A 27,598-nucleotide genomic window follows, 5' to 3' on the forward strand; every position below is an offset into this window, starting at 1 on the left:
TATTTTTACACTTGTTTTCCACAATACAGAAATTATTTTTTAAGGTTTATTTTATGGCACAATATTTTGCAAACTACATTTATTGAAAAAAAAATTATGTACACCACCAGGGGGAATTTAGCTTTGACATAACAGCGTTTTTCCATACTTCAGGATTAAAGCTGTGTGTCTGGTTACATTGAACAAGTTAAATAATTAACAAATACAGCAATTTGTTATTTAATACAGTGAAGAATTTGGGGCAAACAGTTGTTTGGCCGTTGATCCACATTTCAAAGTAATTTTTATCACATTTAGCTGTGATTCCGAAAGTAGGGAGAGTATGCGTGGTGCATCATGGGATGGATAAACCAGATTTTGATTGGAATCCAATTTTGGCAGCATTCTTCATTAATGGGGGAGCAAAGCGGGAGGACGAGGTGTTGCCTGACAACATGGTCACTTGAGAAAACTCGCGGCAGATTTAGCAGCATGATTGCACGTAGCCAATGTCTGCTGGGTTTGTTTTCAGTTAGCCCTCCCCCTGCAGACAGGTGTTTTTAATTCTGATTTCACTTTTTAATTGGGTTTACCGATTCACAGTTAACGGCTTTCTGTGTGAACGGGCTTTTGAAGTGGCAGCGATTTAGAGATGTTGTCGCATTATCTTTTTTGTTTGAGAATTTAATCAGCAGCTTTCAAAAGAAGAGCCCTCTCTTACTGTTGGCGGATTTTTCGAAATCTAAAACTGAGGCATGAAAATAGTGTTTTGGACTTGTTCGGAGTAAGATGACTTAAATGGAGGCATGTGATTTCTTTCCCCTATTAAAATTCAATTGAACGCATTACAGATTATGAAAATGCAAATTTTAAGTATTCTCGAGATTATTTGGCGTTATGTGACAAGTTAAACTGCAGGAATTGCTGTTGACTGCAGTATAATAGATTACCGTAAACAGCCCAGAAGGCAGATCTTGTCTACCGATGGCAGGCCTGCTCACGCCTCTGCTGGAGGGCAGATGGATGATCGCTGTTTAGCATTTCCCTTTCATGTCCTTCAAATTACAAGGTCAGGATTACAGAATATGTGTGGCAACTAGTTACCAGCACAGTGCATGCGATGGTATATTTTACTGTTTTTCCACAGTAGCAGAATTCAGGTATGACAGCAGGATTAGTGTTATGGAAATGACCCTCGTCACATGTCCCTTGTTCCCTCCAAGGACAAAAGGGAGCTCATTTCCTGTTTGTCTAAGTTGCTAAGTGAATGTAAATGCAGTGTGTCCATATTATCTACTTAACCTCATGGGGAAGATTGGTACAAATGGCGACTTAAAAAAAAAAAAAAATTGAAACAATGGATGGCAGGCAATCACTATTATTGCAAATCAGCTTGAAAGATCTGTTGCATGTTCTGCAGCACTGCACTGCACAATCGCCAGGAAAGACTTGCTGTTTGTGGTTTACCAAACAAAATGCACAAACACTTCTTTTGCCATTTCACAATATATGGTTTTAACTACCAATGAGAGATGATTGATTATGGATTATTGCAGAGATTTTTTTTAAAAATCTGGTTGAAAGAGTTCCTCTTAACAGCATGAAACAAATTTGAGAATGTGAGAAAACTTAGTTTCTTTCGATTAAGTAAACCGCAACAGTCCTGCTTATAAAGGAAGGCTCCTTTTTTAAAAATGGGTGTGTTTGTGCTAGCTCCTGTTGTCGTCAGACAATTTGCTTATCCTGTTAAACAGTTCAAACCTATGCACGTTGAAAATTAATCATTACCAAGCTAAAATATTGCAGATGTTGTTTTTAAAAACTCCAGTGGCTGACTCACTCTTGCTCAGATACTTTTTGGTGAACAACTGGCATGTAGATGGTGAGCAAGGGTGCCCTCTGGTGTCATTGGGAGGGGTAGATGACAAAAAGAGTTAATAGTACTACAGGGTTTGCTGCACATTTGTAAAGGGGGAAATGGCCTACTTTTAAAAATAGAACTTGGCTGCAATTATCGCAGCACTGGCTGTATCTCACTTCCCTTTCCGCAATTAAACCCTTTCTATCGCAGATGAAAATTCTTCGTCCCTGAACACCAGCTTGTAACTAACAATGCAGTGCAGGCTGAATTTTAGAATAATATTTGGGTGGTGAAATCAAAGATTTTCCCCACCCCCCACCCCGGCCAGGTATGCCTGAGTTGCATTTTTAGTGAAATAAAGTTGAGATTCCATGTGTTAAATGGTAAGTGCGGGACCAGAAAGAACTCTGCGAACCATTTGGCCAGTTCTGCATTCTTTTGTATTTAGTTTCTGCAGCCATTCAAAATGCCCTTTATAATTTTTTTCCATCACATTAGTGGCATATTAGCAACTTATCTAACCTACTGGCTGTAAAAGAGTACTTGCAGCTCCAGAGCGGGATAGTGCATTGTCATGTTAACAGCACATGGTTATAGGGTAGACACTGAAAAATAAACCGGTTAGATGGCATTCCATCTATGCGCTTTTCTCAGGAGAAACTGGTGGGAGACGTAGTTAGCAGGATGGAGAAATGTTCAGGAGTACAATGTATATTTTACGAATAGAAGAAAGGATTTAATTCAGCAGGACATTGGGACAAATTAAGTGACTAATGAGGCACTTTAGGGGACAGGAACTGAGTACTGGGTATTGAGCACGCAGGTGGATTATCAAGCTTGAGGCTGTTGGTGAGGGGAAGGAACTGAGAGGAGAAGCATACAAGGACATTTCATGGAATTAATTGTATGATCCTAAATTCAGGTGAGGTTTAAAATGGGGAATCGCTATTTGCCATAAGGTAATAAATGCCTTTCTTTGGGGAATTATGAATTTAAAATTTGCTGTCTTGGTAAATGCAGCAGATTTTTTTTTTGAACTCCCTAAATTAACTTTACTTGCCACAAAATGGATGCTTGACTGTCCGTTCTGGGAGTTAATCTTAATGCTTTATTTAGAAATTGGGTGCAGTGTGGAAAAATAGCAGGTTACTGCAAAACTTATTTTATTTAGGAAGCCCATTTTAAAATCTGGAGCAAAATCGTTTGGAAGAACCTGTGGCTGAATTTACCTGCCTCTTTATTGTGGGCTTGTACCACCACAGTGCTGCATTCTCCCGATGCACAGGTCCCGCGCAGACGGCAGCAACTGCAAAATAAACTCGCCAGATTCACCAAGGCTGCTGTCTGAGCAATCCAGTAAAAGGGAGAGCCGTGCATCACTAGCCTGGAATAAAACGGATGCAAACAATCTTTTATCTCCGTGTTATATTTCCCACTCCTGTGTGCGCGCGCATGTTTAAAATGTGTAGTTAAGATATAGCGCTTCCCATTACTAAAATTATATTTTATTCCATTAAAGTATATAATTTTAACAGCCGGGGTCAATATCAGTTGCAGCTTAAAAATGTATATGGTATGTTTCTGGGTATCTGCTCAATTAACAAAGTGGAAAGATATGAGTTTATAGTTTTATCTTTTGATGCCTAGTGGTTAATGAGGCAGGAAGTGCTGGCCCAGTAAACACTTGGGGGGAAAAACAGGCCAGTGTTAGTCGTCGTGAGGCTCCAGCACTTCCTTTTGTTTCTGTAGGCCCCACCTCTTCCGGTGGCTAGTGCGCTCTCACGCCACCTCTACAGTGAGCTGTCTAAATTCCAGAAAAACACACAATAGATTGTGAAAGGCAACAGTACGACAAGAGATTCATTGTATGCTTATCAGATTATGCAATATCGGTACAAGAGGAGGTTCGGTAAACAGGCCATGACACAATCGTGGTGGCCTATTTTGGCTGTGTGTTTTTTTTTAATGTTTTAACGCAGCCAAATCTATCTTTATGTAGCTTCTGTCTCTTACGTACAGAATCAAATTCATTCTTTGCCAGAAAATTCTAGAAGCATTTACTAGCATACCAATTGCCTCCAGTTCACAGCCTCGCTGCTGCTCCCTGTTGGTGCACTGAAGAATATCCACTTACTTGTTCTGCTTAATTTGCACTTAAGTTCGTGACTTTCGATTTTTAGTTAGGGTAAACCTGCCTCTTGAATGTGAAATAACCACTCTCCCACTCCTGTCAGATATTCTGATCGTAACCTGGCATGTTTTAAACAAAAAGTTTCAAGACGCTGATTTTGTTTTTATTGTTCCACGTTTTCTTGGGATTCTTCAGTGCGGAACATGGAGCAGTATGTATTGTGAATGGCAAGTACAGTAGAGATTTATAGTATCAAAGGTTGGTTTGGGTATAGGAATGTGGAATTGTGTGCTTTACGTTTCTCCATTGCTTAGATCACCATGTTTTTATGATGGCATTTTGTAGGTGAAGCAAAAATGGGCGGAGTGTGAAAGCCCTATAAGGTATTGGCTGGCACTGATCGCTATCAGATTTATAATCAATCTATTGTTTCACCTCCTGCCCTTGAGGCAAAAGTGTATTTTCACACACTGCTGTATTGCAATTTTTTTCTCTCGTTTCCCTCCTTTATGTGATGACACTTTTAAAACCTGTCTAAAAATGTCACCACTCGCTAAATATTCTAACAACAATTTCTGCAAAACATCCATTGTGCAGTACAGCTAGTTTACAGGTTTTTGTTTTTAACTGGACAGAATGATTTGTAGTGCCTCATAATTTGTATTGAAATTTGGCAACACAATGCAGTTAAATTGGAGGGTAAAGTTGTTTCCGGAGGCCATGCTTCTGAATCCAGTCTTGACGTGCACTAGTCACAGGAACCCTTCCTCCCTGCCTGTACTGCAAGGGTGTGTGTTCTCCTTCCTTGCTACACCCAGTACGAGTATCAGTGTTGCCATCCCTGTGTGGTGCTTCTCAAGTGGTTTTCTTTATTCTAAGTGCTTGTTTTCTGTTCTGTGGTCTGGTAGACTCTTGCACATTTTAGTTGAAAGGGTGATGGCTAAACAGCCGGCAACATGGATTCCGAAGGGGCCGATCCTGTCTGACTAACCGCCTCGATTTCTTGGAGGAACTGATGTCAAAAGTGGGCTGTGGAAAGTCCTATGACCGCGTACTGAGACTATCAACAAGGGTTTGACCTTGTTCTGCGTGAAATGCTATTAAACTCCAGGTAAACCCTGCGACTGGGTAGGAAACTGGCTGAAGGGTAGAAAACAAATACTTTGTCGGAGGGGTTACATCTGGGCAGGGGGGGAAGTAATGAGTCGGGTGCTGCACAGCTCCGAGTTGGGACCACTGCTGTTTCTGAACTTGCATAAATGACCTAGATTCAGAAACTCGATGCCAAGTGTTTAGATTTGCAGCCGATATCAAACTAGGAGGCAGCTCAGAAGTTACAGAATGAGTTGGATAACGTGTGTGGAGCAGAACAGTGAGTGGCGTGCGAAATCTAATGCAAACCAGTGCAAAGTAACACAAGGAGTAAAAATAGGCAACACACTTACTCCTTGAATTGTGTTGAAATAGCCACGGATGAAACTGAAAGACCTGGGTGCCTTAGTAGGCTCGACACGAGACATGTCTAGCTAGTGCAGAGCAGCAGGCAACAAAGCCAAAACAGCAGAATGCAAGTCAGAGGAAGTTGTGGTCAAACTGTATAGCGGTCTAATCAGACCGCAACTTAAAACCGGCCTCCAGTACCAGTTATCAAGACATGGATGGGGAAGACGTTAAAGTACTGGAGGCAGTGCAGGTAAGAGCCACGAGGCTGATCCCTAGTGTCAGGCCTGAGTCATGGCTAGACTTGGTGAGTTTTGGGCCTGGAAAGGAGGCCTCTGAGATGATATTCTAGAGGTGTACAAGATAGATAAGAGAACGGGAAAGGTAATCCAGTTTACTATTTTAAATTAAAATGTGATTGTAGAACAAGGGGATACAGATTCTGTAATGTATATACCTTTTAAGGGGGGAACTACTTTTAACAGCTTATGTAGACTGTAGTACCGGCAGTGACCACACCTGTATATAGCACTGAGTAGTAATCTGTACAGTTCAGTTCCAGAGTGAGCCACGTTGAGTAAACACCTGTTGTACCGTTCTCCTGCAGTCTTGTGTCTTACTACTGACGGACACAACATTGGCGACGAGACAAATTCGATCCTACCTGCAACTCTGCATCACCTCCCAGGGATTCGTTCCTGGAGACCAGTAGATTGGAGGTCAAGGCCAGAGACACGGGCGTCGACCACGGGCAACCGCCCAGTCATCCAGCGGAGACTCAAGAATTGCGGGGGAGGCTGTTGAGAGCCAGGCTTGGCTTTCCAGTCGCGGTGGTCCAGCAAAACGGGCTGGCAACAGGTAGTGCGCAGACCTTTCCCGGACAGCGGCGGGCTAGAGCCCGACCGAGCGGCACAGCAAAGGGCCGAGCAGTGTCGATGGGGGGGAGAGAGAGAGAGGGCAGAGCGCACAGGGCGCAGCCGGTGTTCAGGGGCCGAGCAGCGTCAAGGAGAGGGAGACGCGCAGGAACCCGCGAGGCGCCGCCATTGCCACGAGGACCGCCGAGAGCGGCGTTGGCAGCAGTGCAGGAGAAGCGCGCGAAACCTACAGGGCGCCGGCATTGCCACGAGAACCGCCGAGAGCGGCGTTGGCAGCAGCGGGGGAGGAAGGAAAGCGCGGGAGATGCCATTTTAAACCACACCCAAAATGCCGAAGAGTGGCAGTATCACTGCATTTGACAATGAAGTCGAAGATTGGACTACATATGTCGAACAAATAGAGGTATATTGCAAGGCAAATGAGGTGTCAGATGACAAGAAAGCGCCAGTATTGTTAAATTTAATGGGTGCAAAGACGTATGGCTTATCACAAAATCTAGTAACCCCAGCGAAGCCAGTGGAAAAGAGTTTTGGAGACATAGTGACGCTACTACAGGAACATTTAAACCCCACACCGCTGCTGATAGCAGAAAGATTCAAGTTTCACAAACGGAACCAGCATAAGGATGAAAGCAATGCTGAATATTTAACAGAACTGCGCAAACTATCGAAACACTGCCAGTTAGGAACGGGACTGGCAGATACCTTAAGGGACAAGTGTGTGTGTGGGCTTCAAAGTGAAGGAACCCAGAAACGGCTTTTATCTGAAAAGGACCTTACGCTGGACAAGGCTTTCAGCATTGCGGTATCATATGAAGCAGCAGCACGGGGCGCTGCAGAGATACAACAGAGACCGCAAGAATATGGCACAAATGAAATGTCATACAGAACAGAGAAGTGCTATCGCTGCGGCAGAACAACACACGACCACAATGATTGCTGGTTCAAAGACAAAGTGTGCAGACAGTGTGGAAAAGTAGGACACATAGCACGAGTCTGCAGGTCGGGAAAGAAAACCAGCAATAAGAAATCTCCAAAAGAAAAGTACAAGGTGGTACATAAGGTGACGGAGAATAGTGCAGACGAACAAAAGAGTGATACCGACTCCAAAAGCAGGGAGCTGAGTTGTCTGAAACTACATAATGTGATCAAAACGTAGGACCACCGAACCACTTGGGTCACTCTCAAGATAGCAGGAGTCCAGGTAAAAATGGAATTGGACACAGGATCAGCCCTAACAGTCATAAACCAACGGGACTACGAGCGGCTATTCTCACACATACCCTTGAGAGACACAAAAATTATTTTGAAGACTTACACGGGGCAAAAAGTCTACCCCAAAAGAAAAATAAGGGTGACCGTTATATATAACGGTAAGGAAACACCAAAACTAGACCTGTATGTATTGCAAGATGGAGGACCACCATTACTGGGACGTGAATGGATCTGGAAAATACAGCTGGATTGGCATTCCATACAAGCACTGACTGTGGCTGCCAAAAAGGATGACGACGTCACACCTGGGCGACTGTCAAAGATCCTAACCGACGCGCAAGAAGTGTTCCAGCAAGGTCTCGGAACACTAAAAGGCATGACAGCAACAATTAAAATCGAAGAAAACGCAAGCCCAAAAATTTTTAAGGCCAGACCGGTACCTTATGCGATCCGCCCAGCCGTCGAAGCAGAGCTGGAGAGTTTGGAACGTTCAGGAGTACTGTCCAAGGTAGACTGGAGCGAGTGAGCTACACCCATCGTCCCTGTGATGAAAAAGTCGTTCAGCACGCCTGGGGAACCAAGGAAGGTTCGCATCTGTGGGGACTTTAAGGTAACAGTGAACCCGGTTCTTCACACCGTACAATATCCACTTCCGCGGATTGAAGATATTTCGTCTCGCTATCTGGAGGGAAACGCTTCACTAAGATTGATCTGGCCCAGGTGTATCTGCAAATGGAGGTAGAAGAAGCATCAAAAAAATCTCACAATCAACACCCATAAAGGTCTCTACCAATACAACCGGCTGGTATTTGGGGTAGCATCAGCTCCGGCTATCTGGCAAAGGGCAATGGAACAAGTCCTGCAAGGGATCCCAGGGACCCAGTGTTATTTGGACGACACCCTGGTCACGGGCGAAAATGACAGTGATCACCTTGCCAACCTGGAGCAGGTGCGCACTAGATTGAAGGAATATGGGCTCCGAGCTAACCGCCCCAAATGCGAGTTTTTTAAAAAACAGATCTCGTATTGTGGCCACGTTATCGATAAAGAGGGGTTACATAAGTCCCCAGAAAAGATTGAGGCAGTAGTCAAGGCTCCAGCACCGGAAAACGTGTCGCAACTGAGGTTGTTCCTCGGGCTGGCAAACTACTACCATAAGTTCTTGCCAAATTTGTCTACAATACTACACCCACTGAACACCCTACTGCAAACTGGGGTGCCATGGAAGTGGAGTGACGAATGTAGACGAGCTTTCCAGAAGAGCAAAACACTAATCACATCGAAAGAGGTATTGACCCATTTCAACCCAGCACTACCAATTCGGTTGGCGTGTGATGTGTCACCCTACGGCATTGGAGCGGTGCTGTCGCACAAATTCTCGGACGGCTCAGAGAGGCCAATAGCCTTTGCGCACGATCACTAACCTCCGCCAAGCGTAACTACGCCCAGATTGACAGGGAGGCCCTCAGCCTGGTGTGGGGAGTGAAAAAGTTCAATCACTATCTGCACAGGCAGTAATTCACCTTGCTGACTGACCACCAGCCTCTTGTCTCCATTTTTAATCCGAAGAATGGCGTTCCGGTGATGACTGCGCAACGACTACAAAGATGGTCACTTTTTCTAGGGGCGCACCACTATGAGATTGAATATAAGGGCACGAAACAGCATGGAAATGCTGATGGGCTATCACGCCTGCCACTGCCTACTGCGGAGGAAGCACCAGCAGTGGATCCTGTCGAAATATTTCATTCGACTATAGTTGAATACCTACCGGTAACTAACGCTCGTATAGAAAAGGAGACCCGAAATGACCCGACACTGTCTCGGGTATATGATTTGACAGTGAAGGGATGGCCAGCACATGGCGACCCACTGTTGCCAGCATTCTCGACAAGAAGAGAACAGCTGTCAGTGTGCCGGGGGACCTTGATGTGTGGATCCCGAGTGGTAATTCCACCCAAGTTAAGGGATAGAGTGCTCAATGAGCTTCATGAGGGTCATCTGGGAGGGGTAAAAATGAAAAGCCTTGCCAGGGCTTATGTGTGGTGGCCGGGCATCGATAAACAAATCGAGGACCTGACCAAGAGCTGCTCAGGATGCCAGAAAGTCCAAAATGCACCACCACATGCCCCTCTACACCCATGGGAGTGGCCCTCATCTCCATGGCAACGGGTGCATATTGATTTTGCTGGTCCATTCATGGACTCAATGTATTTAATAGCCGTGGATGCGCACTGGAAATGGCCTGAGGTCATCAAAATGTCCTCCACCACTACGGAGAAAACTGTTGCAGTCCTACGGACCATTTTTGCCAGGAATGCCTTGCCAGAACAGATTTGCTCCGATAACGGACCACAGTTTGTGTCCGAAGAGTTCCGGAGGTTTATGAAGAAGAATGGGGTACGGCATTACACATCCGCCCCGTATCATCCAGCCACAAATGGATTGGCTGAGAGGTTCGTACAAACCTTTAAGAAGGCAATAAAGGCTATGTACAATGACAACATTCCGCTGCAGCATAAGGTGGACAATTTCCTGTTCGCCTACCGGAATGCGACATATGCAGTGACCAACCAGGCCCCGGCCATGATGTTCTTTAACCGAAGGTTAAGATCTCGCCTGGATTTGCTCAGACCAAACGTACGAAGAGATGTTGAGAGTAAGCAATTCCAGCACACCCATGAGAAGTCAACAAGGAGCTTCAATGTCGGGCAACCAGTCTTGGCCCACGACTACCGAGCAGAAAAATGGCAGTCAGGAACGATATGCACACGGCAGGGCCCACTAATGTACACAGTGGACGTTGGGGAGAACATCGTGAGACGCCATGCTGACCAGATCCTAGAGTCACAGGAACAAGTCAACCCCATGCCTCGCCCATACGTACCTGGTGAGGAACCCGACGTACAGGTCGCATCTACCCCAGAAACAGTAGCATCGGAAGCTGATGAACCAACCGACGACAGGGGGCCAGAATCGCCTCCGCACCAAGAGCAAGACACTCGGGAAAGGCGCTATCCAGAAAGGATCAGGAAGCCTCCCCAAAGACTGAATATATAAATGGGCAATTTTCAGCTAACGTATGTTAAAAGTGTTAATTGTAATTAGTTTGATATTTAATTGTTAAATGAGTGTTATGGTACTGTTAATCTAAAAGGGGAGGAATTGTAATGTGTGTGTATATACCTTCAAGGGGGGAACTACTTTTTACAGCTCATGTATACTGTACTCCCGGCAGTGACCACACCTGTATATAGCACTGAGTAGTAATCTGTACAGTTCAGTTCCAGAGTGAGCCACGTTGAGTAAACACCTGTCGTACCGTTCTCCTGCAGTCTGTGTCTTACTACTGACGGACACAACAGATTCAAACTGGTAAAAGGTAAATTTATGAATGGAATAACCTGATGTGCCTGTTTCCAGACAGAATTTCATATTTCCCATTACCCCCCTCAAAACTGTACTGAGAAATCCTTGCCATTCCTGGCCTGTTTTCAGAGCGATTGAGTGCAAGTGCATTTCTTGACTACAAAGACAGTTATTGCCATATAGTCAAGAACAGCACAATACAGGAACAAGACCATCCACACCAGCCAAGTCACTGTATCCTTAGAATTCTATTTAGGTCCTAATTTTGGTTTTTTCAATCGGTTCAGTCATGTCATTTTCTCATGCCTCTTGTACCTATATCTACCTCCCAAGCCATCATCTCTTGTAATACTCGGAGTAGTGGGGAAGATCCTGCAGTGCCAAGGACAGGACAAAAGACCACCTCAAGAAATAACTTCATCCCCTTTGAAGGATTTTACCTGCCACGTCTGGGAAGGTAGAAATTTGGATATTCCAAACCTATTGGCCTAGAAATTCAGTGCCCTTAGCGCCGATTTTGCGGCGCTAGAGGGCCTAGCGCTGCAATTGGCGCCGGCGCCTAAATTGCCTGGGGCCCTTCCGCCGCGGTAGACCGGTAGCGCTGCGCCGGCACCGATGACGTCATCGGTGTGCGCAGCGTCCCGGTTGCCATGGTAACCCGCCCGAACTGGGAAATTGACTTGCGGCCGCCTCGCCCGTGGCAGCCGCAAGCAACGTTCTGGCAGAGGTGCCTTGCACAAGTTTGCGCCGGCGCATTAAAGGCCCCGCGGCGGCCGGCCGCTTTCCCGCCGCCCGCCTGGCCGCAGCTCACTCCCCGGACTTCCCCCCGCCCCCCCCCCCCCGGAACATAAGCAAGCCCGGCACTTGTCCGAGGTGCCGGGCTCATTTTTAATAAGATTATCGCGGGCCGCGGCCGGGTGCAGGCAGCTCCTCAAGGGAAGGAGGAGGCCTGCACTTCCCGAACCTGCTGCACCGCAGCGGGCGCCGCAGCGCCGGGATAGCGCCGAAATTCAGCGCATAGCGCCAGTTTTCAGGCGCTAACAGCTTTCAGCAGCGCCGGCAGCCGTTTGGGCGCAGAAGTACTGAATTTTGGGCCCGACCAGCGCGACTTAGCTCCGGCACTAACTTCCGGCGCTAAAGCCGTTGCTGCCCCAGAACCCAATTTCTAGGCCATTGTCTTTCAACAAAGATTTTCAAAGCTGTACATCAGAGTAGCCATTTTTGTAGCTGTGTTGAGGCACTTTCTAATGCTTAAGCAACATGATCATTTTAGTGCAGTATCTGCCAAATGTTCTCGTACCATAGTACTAATGGCTCTACACCAGCAGATGTGTGCTGGCCAGGGAAGTACTATGGTGGATATACTCTTAAATTGTAAAGCAACAGTCGGCTTTCGTGTTTTTTGTCCTTTCCAGAACAGGTGCCCTCTTAGAGAACATCAGCAGGTTGCCTGATACAGTGCCTCCTTCTCTTACCCTAAACAAAGGAGAATTGTCTTGGGTGAAATATCACAACAAGCACTGAAAGACTGTCCACAAGCCCCAGCGATTCAGGCGCTGGCTCAGAAGTTGCAACGCTATGCGGACACATCAGCATGTGGTATATACAGAGAAACTTGTGATGGATTTCCTCAGCAGAAGAACAATTATTATTACCCAGGGGATGCACAAAGATGGTTGTCTGCATGATCTCTGCAAAGCTGGGCCCTCCCAGGTGGATCTCCCTGCTTTGGGCAAGTGCACTCAACTTCAGTTGCTCGGCTCCGGCCTGTGTATGACCCTGGTGCCTTGGCACTTGATCAGCTTGGCCTGTTTGGTAGCATTCTTGCTTCTGAATCATTAGGTGTTCAAGTCCTACTCCAGGAGTTGAGTGCTAATTCTAGGCTGATGCTTCAGTGCCATACTGAGGGAGTATGCATTGTTTGTTGCTTTCTCACCGAAAGTTAATACTAAACCGAGGTGCCATCTGCCTGATCAGGTGGATGATTAAACTTCCCGTGATAATATTCAAAGAAGAGCAGGTAATTCTTCTGGCCAACATTCATCCTCGGCTAACAACACCAAAAAAAATGAACTGGTAATTAATCTCATTTGCTGCTTGGGGGAACCTTGCTATACACAGATTGGCCACTGTGTTTGCCTATATACTGTAACAAGTGACTGCACTTCAAATGTAATCCATTGACTACGAAGTGCTTTGGGATCTCCTGAGGATGTGATAAGGTGCTACAGGAAACTTTTTTATCCAGCACCGACGGGACCTGCGTGGTGCCGGTTGATCAAAAAGTCCGGATTACAGAGAGGTACTTACCAAGGTACGAGAGCCCCGTACACAGCCACAGGTGCAGGAGCCCCGGTTACATGGCCACAGGTGCAGGAGCCCCGGTTACACGGCCACAGATCCAGGAGTCCCTGTTGCACGGCCACAGGTGCAGGAACCCCGGTTACACGGCCACAGATCCAGGAGTCCCTGTTGCACGGCCACAGGTGCAGGAACCCCGGTTACACGGCCACAGGTGCAGGAGTCCCGGTTACACGGCCACAGGTGCAGGAGTCCCGGTTACACGGCCACAGATCCAGGAGTCCCTGTTGCACGGCATCAGGTGCAGGAACCCCGGTTACACGGCCACAGATCCAGTAACCCCAGTTACACGGCCACAGGTGCAGGAACCCCGGTTACACGGCCACAGATCCAGGAGTCCCGGTTACACGGCCACAGGTACAGGAGCCCCGGTTACACGACAGTTGTGCAGGAGTCCGGGTTACACGGCCACAGATCCAGGAGTCCCTGTTGCACGGCCACAGGTGCAGGAACCCCGATTACACGGCCACAGATCCAGGAGTCCCTGTTGCACGGCCACAGGTGCAGGAGCCCCGGTTACACGGCCACAGGTGCAGGAACCCCTGTTGCACGGCCACAGGTGCAGGAACCCCGGTTACACGGCCACAGATCCAGGAGTCCCTGTTGCACGTCCACAGGTGCAGGAACCCCGGCTACACGGCCACAGATCCAGGAGTCCCTGTTGCACATCCACAGGTGCAGGAACCCCGGTTACACGGCCACAGATCCAGGAGTCCCTGTTGCACGGCCACAGGTGCAGGAGCCCCGGTTACACGGCCACAGGTGCAGGAACCCCGGTTACACAGCCACAGATCCAGGAGTCCCTGTTGCACGGCCACAGGTGCAGGAACCCCGGTTACACGGCCACAGATCCAGGAGTCCCTGTTGCACGGCCACAGGTGCAGGAACCCCGGTTACACGGCCACAGATCCAGGAGTCCCTGTTGCACGGCCACAGGTGCAGGAACCCCGGTTACACGGCCACAGATCCAGGAGTCCCTGTTGCACGGCCACAGGTGCAGGAATCCCGGTTAAACGGCCACAGAGCTAGGAATCCCAGTTACCCGGCCACTAATATATAGTAAAACTTACCTGAACCTACTCCTGAATTTTGCCGGTTAAGAGAGATTTCTGGATATTTAGGTGCTGGTTAAAAGAGAGTTTCCTGTATATAAATTAATATCTTTTTTTATTCTATTGTGATGAAAACTGCCTTTGTTTTTCCCCACTTGCTCCCAACACCTCTGTGCACACCTGGTTCTTGCAGATCCCCAGCGTGATCTCGCGATTCTATTCATTTTACTCCCATGGGCTTTCCAGAAAGGTGGAAGCAATCTTGCACCTGGCCCTAAGGTGCCTACTTTATTGTGAGGATTACTGACTTAAGTTGCCACCGTAGCTCGTCTACACTTGCGGTTTTGCAGGAGCCTAGTTCTCAAAATAAAGCTGGGCAGCTGAAAAACAGACTTCTCCGAGGGCACCAATCGGGACAAGCAATAGGGCAAATGCTGCTGTAAAACCAGGACATTGTGACACAGACCGGAAACAGGAAGGATGTTTCTCAAACTGGGAGAGTCCCCAACATTCCTTCTGCGTATAGTGTGTGGCCGTACAGTTATATCACTGAGCATTTTCCCAGGATTCGGCACACCAAAGAGACAGGGCCCTGGCCGCCGTATTTATTCTTCATGTCCTGTCTTTTTATCCAGTCGGTGACCAGTGAGAGTTTAAAACTCAGCCGTGTTACTGTGCATACTGTAGCAATGTCTGCTTTCCATTCCTTTTTGAGAGCGAGTTCCCATCAAGAGAACTTCCTGAAGGGTTTCTCAAAGGATGGTCGTGTTTTTCCTGTATTGATTTTTAATATAGCAATACATTTACCAACTGTTGGAGAAGCTCCTCTGCCCCGCAAGGTTTTTTTTAATGAAATAAATCCATTAAGTCTCTAATCTACATCTCTCTCACAAATTTGATTTTTCCTTTTTTACTCGCATTTTCTATTCAAATGAAGCTCCTCACCTGGAAAATTGCCAGGAGCAATTGTAAACTACATTCCTATCACTAATTCATGTCAGTTTATATCTATTCAAGTTAAATTTATGCCGAGGAGAGATCCGAAATCTTGAAAGGAAAAGGAACACCTTTAGCCACATTTTCTACTCTTGGGAGCTTGCTTGTGGCATACCAGAGACCGACGACTGGACCCAGATCATGTCTGGGTCCCTGGTGCTTATTTTGACTTGCAGTGCTAATCAAATGTCTATGGGGTTTTTTTGGTGAGAAATGAGGTAGAGCTGGAATGTTTTTTTAAACAAATATATTCTGGGTGGCAAGAGGTGATTAACCAAAAAAAACAGACTAGGAGGCCTCGAAGCAGGGAGGGGGGGTGAAATTGTTACAAAAAAGTTGACATTTAACTAAAAAAAAAAGTTAAGAAATTTAAATATTTCAAATTTTTTACCTGTCGCTTGCCTTGCGCAGTAGAAATCCAAGATGACACAGAGTCATTCAGTTTAAAAAGAAATCTGGAAATTAGAAGGTGGTAACATTAAAAGTGACCATGAAGCTGTCGGATTGTCTTAAAAATGCAACTGGTTCACTAATGTCCTTTAGGGAAGGAAAGCTGCCATCCTTACCCGGTCTGGCCTATATGTGACTCCAGTGCCACACCATCGTGGTCGACTCTCAACTGCCCTCTGAAGCAGTCTGGCAAACCCCTCAACAACAACTTGCATTTATCTGGCGCCTGTAACCTCCCAAGAGGCTTCACAGGAACGTTATCAGACAAAAATTGACCTGAGCCACACCGAGAGATATTAGGACTGGTGAGCAAAAAGCTTGGTCAAAGGAGTTAGGTTTTAAGAAGCGTCTTAAAGGAAAGAGAGGGGCGGAGCGGTTTAGGGAGGGAATTCTAGAGCTCGAGACCTAGTCAGCTGAAGGCACGGCCGCCAATGATGGGGTGATGAAAATCCGGGATACACATGAGGCCAGAAATGGAGGCATGCAGAGGGTTGTAGGGCTGGAGGATGCACTCAGTTGTAGACAACTGTTAACAGGGGTTCAAGAAGGCGGCCCACCACCGCCACCTCAGGGCAAACGAGCAATTGGCAATAAATGCTGCCCTTGCCAGCGACGCCCACATTCCGAGTGATTTTTTTAAAAAGTCCCAGGCCAAGAGTCGGAGCTGAGAATATGAAAAAAGTGCTACATAGCAGCACCTTGTGGCCAGAATATGGAAATGCAGGCAAACATCAAACCTCGTTTTTATATAAGAAAGCAAGCAAACCTTTTAATAGAGGAATTACACAGGGGTTTTGTGACTGGCAAAAACATTGCCCAAAGTTTTACCGAAGTGCACTAGGCAGGGAAAGCCCCATCATAATGCTACCTATAAGCATCGCAGACACCATTAACATTGAAAAGGGGAAAATTTCACTATCGATTTATTAAAAAAAAAAATTGCAAGTAGTCTAACATTTAATAATTCAAAGGGAAAGGCCCCAAAGCGTAATCAAATAAAGTATCTGCTCATAAATTGAAATTTGCATTCTACTTGTTTGTATACATACAGTACATTATTAGCGTTCTCTCGGAGCCAGTTTTTCAGGGGCCAAGAAACATTACCAAAGGATCACTCGAGGGCAGGAAACGTGGCAGCTTTATCAAAGTTGAATTTCAACTTTTGAATTGCATTGGAATGAACAGACTTCAAGGCTTTGACATTTTTACAGAGCCAAGAAAAATTACATTGGTGAATATTATGACGATAGCGTTAAAACGAACAGGTGTGGAATGAGAAGGCAGTTTGGTCCATCAAGCATGCTCCTTCTGTACATTCTGCAATCTACCCCACCAGTAAGCTCCTGAGAGACAGAGTTCTGTCTAGATCCTTGATGTCTCCCTTTTTCAATGATGATTTTGGATTTGTACAAAATCAGTCCAGGAATTAACTGAAAACTTCTGCCAGAAATTCAGATAGATTTCTCATTGAGCTAGGCAGCATGACAGAGCATTATATTTACTTGGGCACACTACTTTCTGTTTCTATAATTCTATTGTCCTAATGTAATATTGGCTCAATTATTCTTTCAACAGGTGTGCTTGGTGTATAAGTTTGTACAAGATGGTATTTATCCAGTGTGACTTTTTTGGAAATACAGGGGTGAGAAGGCAATAATCTCTTTGGTCCAGTAGACATCATTTAAATGAGAAATGCTCATGAGTAAAATGGTTAAATGAAATCTTAATGTACCAAAAAGGTTGCTATTGATTCCTTTGTGAATAAATTGCTTAGCTGTATCGCTCTAACACGAGTAAATGAATAGAATTCCTGCAGTAATTCGCCATACATCTATGGAATGTTTTAACGTGACAAAGCATTGTATGTGCTGTTAATAAAACGCTGCTTTATGCACCTCATTTATGCCTGTGATCCTCAGACTTGACATTTCCAATGCCCTCCACCAGTTTCCAAAACTGCACCCGATATAAGCTTCAATTCATTCGGAATTCTGCCACCCGCATCCCATCTCGCAGAAAGTCCTCCTCACCTGTTGTCCCCTTTCCTGCCGACTCTCTCTGGTTCCCATTCTTCCGCACGTACACAAATCCTTTCACAACTTCACCCACAATGCCTTCCAGCCTTGTATCCTTTCTTTCATGGCCCAGCCTTCCCTCTCTAGTTCACGGTGTACTTCCTCCTTACACTTCAATTATCACTGGCAGAGTCTTCAGTCAACTCGCCCCCACATTCTGGAACACGCTCTCCACCTAACAAAAGCCTCCTTAAAACCTACCTCTTTGACCATGTCTTATCCCCTAACTTTTTCCTCCTCCTCCTGCTTGGGTTAGACCCTGGAACGGTGAGGCACTCCAGTATAGTTTGTTACCTTACAGATGCTGTAAAAATGAATAATGTTTATGCTGTTGCTGTCGCCAGTGGGGACATGCATGCAAAAGGGGAAAAAAAGGCTGAATCTGGTTGATGGAAATCTGAACTGAACAGACCAAAAATTGCAGCGTCTTGCTGCTTAAGCAATTTGGATGACTTGACGGCAGAGCTGAGGAATTGAGAAGTAAGGAGCAACTTGTGCAGGGATGTCGGAACCATGCAACCACTGAATAAAAGTGAAAAAGATAATACATTTGTCTGTTCAGGACTCTCGACTGCCCTGGTTTTAACATGTCCAAGCTTCCATTATGTTCAGAATAAGATCAGGTGATGCATTTAAAAGCAAAGAAGCTTGCTGAAGCTCTTGGAAAAAGAAGACGTTGATCTTAACCATGGTTGGCTGTCCAGATTCGAGCAGACAGACAGCGTGTCATTGTGTTTAAAGATGCACACAGCACAATGAAAGAGGCTGATGAGTGGATGTGCACTCTTATGCCCCAGCCACATGCACAACTAACAAACATTGCATCTTCTGGAATTATATCCGATTAAATATTTATCTTCAAAGATGAAAAACATTGGAATTAAGAAAACAGATGAAAGTCTTGATGTTCTGCGCTAATATTGGTGGTGGTAGCAGAATGACGCTCATGGTTTTTTTTTGTGGGGTCAACATTTCCTGTCATATTGGGGAAAATTGATGTGTGGATGGCTGCTAGTGTTCATTCTGTCTAAGTGGTTTAGTTTGTGAAATGGTAGAAAAATGGAAGATTGCATTGATCATGGGACAGTTTTCAATGCCCATCCTCGTATCAACCAACTTAAGCAATAAATAGCTGATTTACCAGCCGCAACGTCACTGATCCACGTCATTGAATGGCGCTATTGTTTGCAGCTTTCCTCCCTTCACCTTCCTGAAGATGTTGACTTCTTCCTGGAGTGCATTTCCATGGGTGCCAGGTACCCCCTCATACCTCGCCTAAGTGGTCACTATTTATGAGCAAGCCTAGTGTGTCGGCTTGGCTTAGTAACTAATGCTCTTGGCTCTGACAGTTATGGTTTCGAGCCCTATTACGGAATTGAGCACATGTTCTAGATTGGCGCTTCAGTGCAGTATTGAGGGAGTGCTGCACTGTTGGATGTGCCACCTGCCTACTCCAGTGGATGGAAAAAGATCTTGCGGCACTATTTGAAGAGGAGCTGGGAGTTCTCCCGTTGCCATGGCCAAGTTTCCTCCCTCGACCAACAGGAGCAAGCAAAATTGTCAGATCGTTTGCTGTGCGTAAATTACTTGCTATTTTTGCCTACTTAACGGGATTGCACATCAAAATAAGAAGTGCTTTGGGCAGTCCTGAGGACGTGATGAAGTGCTAATATAAATGCAAATGCTTTTTTCTTAACTACAGACCAGGGATCAAACCAAGGCTTTAAGTCTCAGTTACTAACTGGATATGGCCCGAGCCATTCGAGAACTACTTATCTGAAACTTTGAGACTATACGGGTACTAACCACGTGCGAAAATCAGGTTTTTTTCTTTGCAATGCAAGTTCTGCCACTAGAAAGGACATTGCGAAGAAATATCCGAATATGTTGGACCAGATATGAATTGGGCCAGTTTTGAACTGATGAATCAAAGTGTGGAGATGCCGGTGTTGGACTGGGGTGGACAAATGTAAGAAGTCACACAACACCCGGTTATAGTCCAACAGTTTTATTTGAAATCACAAGCTTTCGGAGCGCTGCTCCTTCGTCAGGTGAAGTGGAGAGATGCATAAAAACACAGCTTTTGTAGTCAGAGAATAATGCCAGATGATTACAGATAATGTTTCTAACTGCCATTTATCACACCTCGGCAGAGAGATAATCACAGCAATCAAAGGTGTGAATGGTGTCCAAACAGGTCAGTCAGGAAAACATTACATCAAAGAACAATGAGGTGGGGTTACAAGGGGTAAAATGTTGCAGATGCTGGGGTCTGTATGAAAAACAAAAAACAGACAAAAAACATTTTCTTTGCTGGAAATCACAGCAGGTCTGGCCGCATCTGTGTAGAGAGAACAAGCCAACGACGACTCGAGTCTGGATGACCCTACGTCAGGTGGGGTTACATGTAGCGTGACATGAACCCAAGATCCCAGTTGAGGCCGTCCTCATGAGTGCGGAACTTGGCTATCCGTTTCTGCTCTACGATTTTGCGTTGTCGTGTGTCTCAAAGGCCGCCTTGGAGAATGCTTACCCGAAGATCGGAGGCTGAATGTCCTTGACTGCTGAAGTTGAATCAAAGGTGCATTGAATCTTTGACAATTGGCCACATCCAGTCCTGCTGCCCAAATTTCCCTGCTTCAGTCAGTTGTCCATCCTCAAGCTGACCATGCTGAGTTCTTGGGCAAGGTCCAGTTTGGCCGTGGTTCGGACTGGATGTTGAACTCTGGTCTCCCAACAACCAAGCCAATAATCCAGTGGTGTAGCTACTGGGCTGTCTCTCTTGTGTATTCCATTTTCTTTGTTCATAGTGAATGTTTTGAGTTTGACTGATGTGAAGGGTAGCCGTACTAGAGAATGGAATATCATCAGAATCAAGCACTGCAGGCGGTACATACATAGAGCTCCCTGTACTCTGCTCTCGTCAAGCTGTAATGGTGGATCTATAGAAAACCTCAGTAAGCTCACAGTCACAGTACTGTGAAGTTTTGGCTCCAAACTCTAGGAAGGATATTGAGGCAATGGAAATGATACAGCACAGGTTCATTAGGATGCTGCCTGCCATGAATAAATAACAAATATGAAGACTCTCAGATTGGGCAGTTTTTGTTCGAGCGGAAAAGATTACGAAGTGACGTGATAAAGGTTTTCAAAGTTGTGAATGGATGGGACGGGGGAAAAATAATGAGTAACAAACATCTCCTGCAGACTTTGAGATATTTAAAGGTTGGGAGGGGGGGAGGATGTTACTTAAAACTGAAAGTACTTTCCTCCCCCAGTCGAACTTCCTTTACTTCTAATTTCCATTTTTGAATTTTGTGCACACACCCAGGAGGTGATTTTTGAAGGGAAAGTAATCAGAACTGTACCATCATCGACAACCTGTAAATCACAAATTATATAGTGAAGAATATTTTGCATAGCCTAAGGTTGCCAGCACTTTCAGCAAAGTTAATTTTTCTGCGATTTAATTAATCTACAGAAAAATGTGTAGCCCCAGAGTACAGTAGCCTATTGGATATGGTGCTTGACTAGCATCCCAAAGCTCGTGTGTTCAATCTGGCCGTGGCAAATTGTGAAATTTGGTAACCTGTGGGCTGGCACCAGAAAAAGAACCATGAAAGCTCCTGGATTGTTGTACAAACCCGACAAGTTCACAAATATCCTTCAGGGAAGGGAGCCTGTTGCCACTACCCGGTCTGGCCCTGCGTGTGACTCCAGTCCCTCATTACACGGTTGACTCTTAATGCCTTTTGAAAGTAGCTTAGAAAACCACTCAGTTGTAAACCATCTCTCTAATGTTCAGTAATAAGAATTTCCTATCTAACACCGTTACGGGAGCACCATAACTCTGAGGATTGCAGCAATTCAAAGAGAAGGCTCAACATCACATTCTCGAGGCAACGACAGATGAGCTGACATTCCGATATCAAATTTAAAAAAAACACAATTGCCGTGATCCAGCACTTGTAACCTCATACAACACAATGCAAATAACTGCAGCTGTTTGCACCCCTTAGAGTAAGCAAGTAAATTAACACCCCGGAGTCAACAAAAGCAAATTCAAATTTATTACTTGCTTTCAGCATCATTGCCACCCCGTATCGTTTTATACCTGTGACCTACAGCTCCGATTCTGTTGCTGCGATTTTACATTAGAGACCGTTGTATGTTGACAGTTTGATCTTGAAACAAAGACGGTGAATTTAAACATACAGCGACCCTGGCCTACATAATTATCACTAGGTTTGATTGAAAATGTCCTGATATGCCGTAAGTACATTAGAGATGTATATTGATTTTAAACCAAATGTCTACAATTATTTATGTTGAAACTATAATGTCGGCAGTGTTTGCTAACTGGGCTCAAACTGGAAATAGTCGGTTCTGAATCATATGGATTTTAACTTGGTAGTTTTAACATAGAAACATAGAAGATAGGAGCAGGAGTAGGCCATTCGGCCCCTCGGGCCTGCTCCGCCATTCAATGAGATCATGGCTGATCATCCAAATTCAGTACCCTGTCCCTGCCTTCTCCCCATATCCCTTGATCCCTTTAGCCTTAAGAAATATATCCAACTCCTCCTTTAATATATTTAATGAACTGGCCTCCACTGCCCTCTGGCAGAGAATTCCACAGGTTCACCACTCTCTGGGTGAAGAAACTCCTCATTTCAGTCCTAAATGGCTTACCCCTTATCCTTAGACTATGACCCCTGGTTCTGGACTCCCCGGCCATCGGAAACATCCTTCCTGCATCTAGTCTGTCCAGGCCTGACAGAATTTTATAGGTTTCGATGAGATCCCCTCTCAATCTTCTAAACTCCAGTGAGTATAAGCCCAATCGACACAATCTCTCCTCATACGTCATTCTTGCCATCCCAGGTATCAGCCTGGTGAATCTTCGCTGCACTCCCTCCATGGCAAGAACGTCCTTCCTCAGATAAGGCGACCAAAACTGCACACAATACTCAAGGTGCGGTCTCACCAAGGCCCTGTACAACTGTAGCAAGACATCCTTGTTCCTGTACTCGAACCCTCTTGCTACGAAGGCCAACATACTATTTGCCTTCTTAACCGCCTGCTGCACCTGCATGCTTACCTTCAGCGACTGGTGCACAAGAACACCCAGGTCTCTTTGCACTTCCCCTTCTCCCAATCTATTGCCATTCAAATAATAGTCTGCCTTCCTGTTTTTGCCACCAAAGTGGATAACCTCACATTTATCCACATTATAGTGCATTTGCCATGTTTCTGCCCAATCACCCAACCTGTCCAAATCGTACTGGAGTTTCACGACATCCTCCTCACAGCACACACACCCACCCAGCTTTGTGTCGTCTGCAAATTTGGAGATACTACATCCAATTCCCTCGTCCAGATCATTAATATATATTGTGAACAGCTGGGGTCCTAGGACCGATCCTTGCGGTACCCCACTAGTCACTGCCTGCCACTTGGAAAATGACCCGTTTATTCCAACTCTTTGTTTTCTATCCGCCAACCAGTTCTCTATCCAAGTCAGTACCTTGCCCCCAATCCCATGTGCCTTAATTTTGCACGCTAATCTCTTAAGCGGGACCTTATCGAAAGCCTTCTGAAAGTCCAAATATATCACATCCACTGGTTCTCCCTTATCTATTTTACCAGTTACATCCTCAAAAAATTCCAGTAGGTTAGTCAAGCACGATTTCCTTTTTGTAAATCCATGTTGACTTTGTCCGATCCCGTCACTGCTTTCCAAGTGCTCTCAAAGTACAGTTAATTTTACTGAGATTCTTTTATTTTTTTTAAATAGTTGATTATAGGGTTTCACAAAGTTCTCTGCATATGCTGAATGCTAGGAAACTACTTTGGAACATCACTCTAATGGGCAGGTCTAAATCAGCTGGATGTTTTTTGATTGTACTGTCAAAAGTAACCAAATGGTGTGTAGTTTAATTACCTGACCTGTTGAGTCTGCTAGATGAGTCTCATCTCACAGTTCTTTTACCACTGCACAATAGAGAGCATCCTGACGAACTGTATCACAGTGTGGTATGGAAGCTGTAGCTCCGACGTCGGAAAGCCCTGCAGCGGGTAGTCAAAACTGCCCAACGCATACCCGGCTACCGACCATAGAGAACATCTACCAGAAACGCTGTTTACGGAGGTCACGGTCCATCATCAAAGACCCTACCCACCCCAGCCACAGTTTGTTCGCCCCCCTGCCATCTGGGAGACGCTACAGATGCATTCGCACCCGAACGACCAGATTTAGGAACAGCTTCTTTCCCAGGGCTGTCATCCTACTGAACTCTACAAATAAACTCTAAAGCCTGCGCATCTGCCAATGCACTTTATTATGGTTATGTATTACAAGCCAAATGAATGTTGAATGTTAAATGTCTTAATCAAAATGTACACTCTCGGGAGCCGCAAGCCTACATTTCGTTGTACTGCACTTGTGCACTAACAATGACAATAAAGTAGTTTATTATTATTATTATTATTTCTTTCTTTTTCTTCCTTTTCAGGAGTTCTGAGATGGATACCAGTGAAGAGCTTCCAAAAAAAGTCTTCAAGGCCAGAAAAACAATGCGCGCAAGTGACCGACAACAGCTAGAGGCTATCTATAAAAGCAGAGACGAGCTTTTAAAAACAAATGAAGAGACCAAAACTAAACTGTGTAATGGTAGACATGAAAACGGAGATTCTGACGGCAAAGCCTCACTAAATACTAACTGCATGGATAATACAGACATTGATAGCATTAATGATGTGAGGCTGGGCCCAGAGGAACTGCAAGGCAACCCTATTGATGAACTTAGTAAGACACAAACACCTGAACTAAGCTTTGCTGAAAAATGTCTAAATGAAGATAAGGACTTAAGCCCACAAGATGAAAAAATGGACTCGACACCCCCAGTTGCTGAAGATGAACAGATTTCCACTGGGAGTGCGGGAAACCAAGTTTTGGTAGACGCTGAGAGCAAAGGAGATGACGCTGTGGAACCAGAGTCTGTCGAGTTGAAGCAGGATTCTTTAATTGCAGATAAATCATGTACTGATTCCCAGAGCCTTTCAGAAGAGGAAAAACCTCCTTCTGTTGGTGACAGCAGGAGTCAGGAAGTACCAGATGAAAGTAGCCTTAAGTTACAGTCTTCCTCTTCCTCTGTGAGAGAAAAGGAAGACCATGAAAGATCATTGGACATTAGTGAAGAGGCAATTACAAGTAGCATAGAATCTGTGCAGGAGAAAAATGATTGTGAAAGCTCTAAGATGGAGTGTGCAGAGACTGAAAGTGAGATTGCAACAAAAGACAAATTAAGTGAGAACAAATCGGGTGGGAAGAGCCAACTGGAAATAGAAGAAATAATCCCTATTTTGGAGAAATTGGCCCCAGAGAAAGACAATGAATTATCCAGTATGCAAGACATTGTTCCTGCAGTGGATTCCCCGTCACCAAAGGACAGTCCATTGAAAGACATGCAGGACGAGCAGATGGACACCTCTCCAAGCAGTTCTCCAAAAGAGGAGTGCAATGGCAACTTGCCAGAGGAGGCATTCCTCGTCTTATCAGACGAGGATGAGCCACTAATTGAGAATCAAACAGAAAGTGAAGAGCTGGTACCAAAAAATGATAGTCCAGGTATGCTTGTTTGGTGTCGGCCATGTGTCTTCCTGCTCAAAATATTCTGGATGTAATTTGATGCTAAATTTCAAGGGACTGGTTGCCCTTTCGCTTATGAGTCCTGCCTTCACCCAGTTATAAATGTCCTATGTTTTTAAAAAAAAAAAAAAAAAATTAATTTTAATTGGACGGTTTCAGTCCGGTTTTGAGTGGCTATGACTCGCTCATAATTTGGTGACAAGGATGGCTAGCATGTAAAAGTGGGAATTTAACATTGCAGGTGTGGGTATTCTGTGAGATTGTATATTGTCGGCACAGAGTAGAGAAAGTTTTACTCTCTAGCTGATGTGGTATGAATGGTCTAGGGGTGAAAAAAGAGAACATAACTGCATTTCTCAGCATGGAAATACCTTCCTTTTAAGTTTTTAAAATAATTGATACCAAGTGTGTGTGTGTGAGAGCGACCGCAACTTGCATTGGTGTAGCGCCTTTAATTAGAAAAATGTCTGAAGGTGCTTCATAGAGGCATAATCAGATTTTGAAAATGGACACTGAGCCAAAGGAGAAGGTGTTTGGAGCGGTGATCAAAAGCTTGTTCGGAGGTGGGTTTTAAGGAGGGCCTTAAAGGAGATGGAGGGGTTTAGGAAGGGTGTTTCCAGAGTGTGGGGCCCAGCTGGCTGAAGGCAGGCCTCCAATGGGTGAAGGGAAGGAAAGATTGTCAAGAGGACAGCCATGTATAAAACTGAGTCGTTTCATAGACTAAATGTGATTGTTAACTTTTTGCTAAGAATTAAACATAGAACTGTTAAATGCACATGTTTGTAGTAGACTACAAATGCTGTTAGGCGGAGGAAGGAGAACATGGGGATCAGTGATACTATTGCCCACAGCACAAAGCATGTTTATCAGTTGATATTGCTCTCCCCGGCTATATCGAACGCCTTGTTTTGGTCAGCTGTTCCTTACCTGCCATTAGCAGCACGATGCTGTGTCTCATTGTGGGGACAAAGAGTTCTTTTTCATTGTTTTATCAGTGCCGTGTTTTTAACTTGGTTGATCCTTGTAACTTTGGTATCGGTCCAATGGGGTTTACCTCGCCATGGTTCACTCTTCGGTCTGTAGTCAAAACCAACTCCCAGTTTTAAGATATGCATCTGAATCCTTCCCAATAAGTAAGAAGCACAATGCATCTCTTCCATCATCGCACAACCATTATATGGAGTATAAAAAGCGAACCCTCTGTCTCGGCAATTAAATGCATTGCTTGGTGTGGGTCTGGGTTAAGGAGGGAAAGATCAGCCAACCGCGCCATGCAGCTATCTAGTCCTTGCTGGTAAGTACACATGAGGACAGAATTAGCCTCGCTGTGATCAACTCAAGGGTGAGTAGTTTGTCGATGGCTGCTGTTGCTGTTCTGGAATACTGGCTGGCCACTTAGACAAGATAACGTGGGACTGCTTGTAGCTGTGAAACCGCATCCCAACATGATTCACTTTCTTTGGGGGTGTGGGGCGCGGGGGCTGCGGGCGAGGCAGGAGCGTGAAAAACAATATAAAGTTATGGAATGGGAAAAGGAGAGTTTGCCCATCAAGTTCCACTCCTCCCACAGACAACGTACAATCCTACTTCATGACGGAATACAACTCGTTGATGGAACCTAAAAGCAGACATTGAGAAAAGGGTCATCGAATGTGAAGGCTCTTTCAAATTCTGGCTAATGACTTGAAGACTGGTTCATTGGCTGGCAGGCAATCCTGGCTGCAAAGCTGTGACCAAGCTCAGTTCTTCAGCTGCAGAGACATTTTGGTTCCTTGCCTCCATAGAGGTACACTTGAGCTCTGTAAATGAGATGGAGAAAATCAAGCCTACGGGTGCAGGTGTCCCGACTGAATATCACTCAGCGCCTGTTGCTGTGACTGGTGAGAATGTGTGCTGACTGTGGTGCACGTGACTTTCTCCAGAATTGGTCACAAGGCTGCTCAACTTTCAAACTTAGCAACTGTTCCAGCACGGGTCTGCCCAATTTTCACCAAGTTTTACTATTCTCACTGGCACACAGTTATCAACACCATCCAAAGCAGTCATTTGGGTTCAGCCTGGGTACCGATCCAGGTCAGTATCAGCACACAGGAACAACGATGGGCTGCGATGGCTCCTATTGAGGGCATGGCCCTCCTTGCAA

The 27,598-nt window shown here is 45.3% G+C and overlaps 1 protein-coding gene across 12 annotated transcripts in view; it reads left to right on the forward strand.

Annotated features, from left to right (window-relative positions):
* The window catches only part of LOC147099439 (activating transcription factor 7-interacting protein 1-like), a 212,057-nt gene that overhangs the window by 84,432 nt on the left and 100,027 nt on the right, over positions 1-27,598 (forward strand). For 8 of the 12 annotated variants that reach the window (XM_085969587.1, XM_085969590.1, XM_085969593.1 and 5 more), the window contains one exon: positions 24,320-25,434. The exons of 3 other annotated variants lie outside the window; for them this stretch is intronic. In XM_085969587.1, the coding sequence (XP_085825713.1) occupies positions 24,330-25,434 (1,105 nt within the window). In that variant the 5' untranslated portion in view covers positions 24,320-24,329. Of the gene's footprint in view, positions 1-24,319; positions 25,435-27,598 lie in introns of those variants that run through there. One more of the 12 variants, XM_085969598.1, reaches the window with a different exon arrangement.

Source organism: Somniosus microcephalus, chromosome 28 (genome assembly GCF_052327205.1).
Source record: "Somniosus microcephalus isolate GS21.2 chromosome 28, FLI_Smic_1.0, whole genome shotgun sequence".
Taxonomy (NCBI): Eukaryota; Metazoa; Chordata; class Chondrichthyes; order Squaliformes; family Somniosidae; genus Somniosus; species Somniosus microcephalus.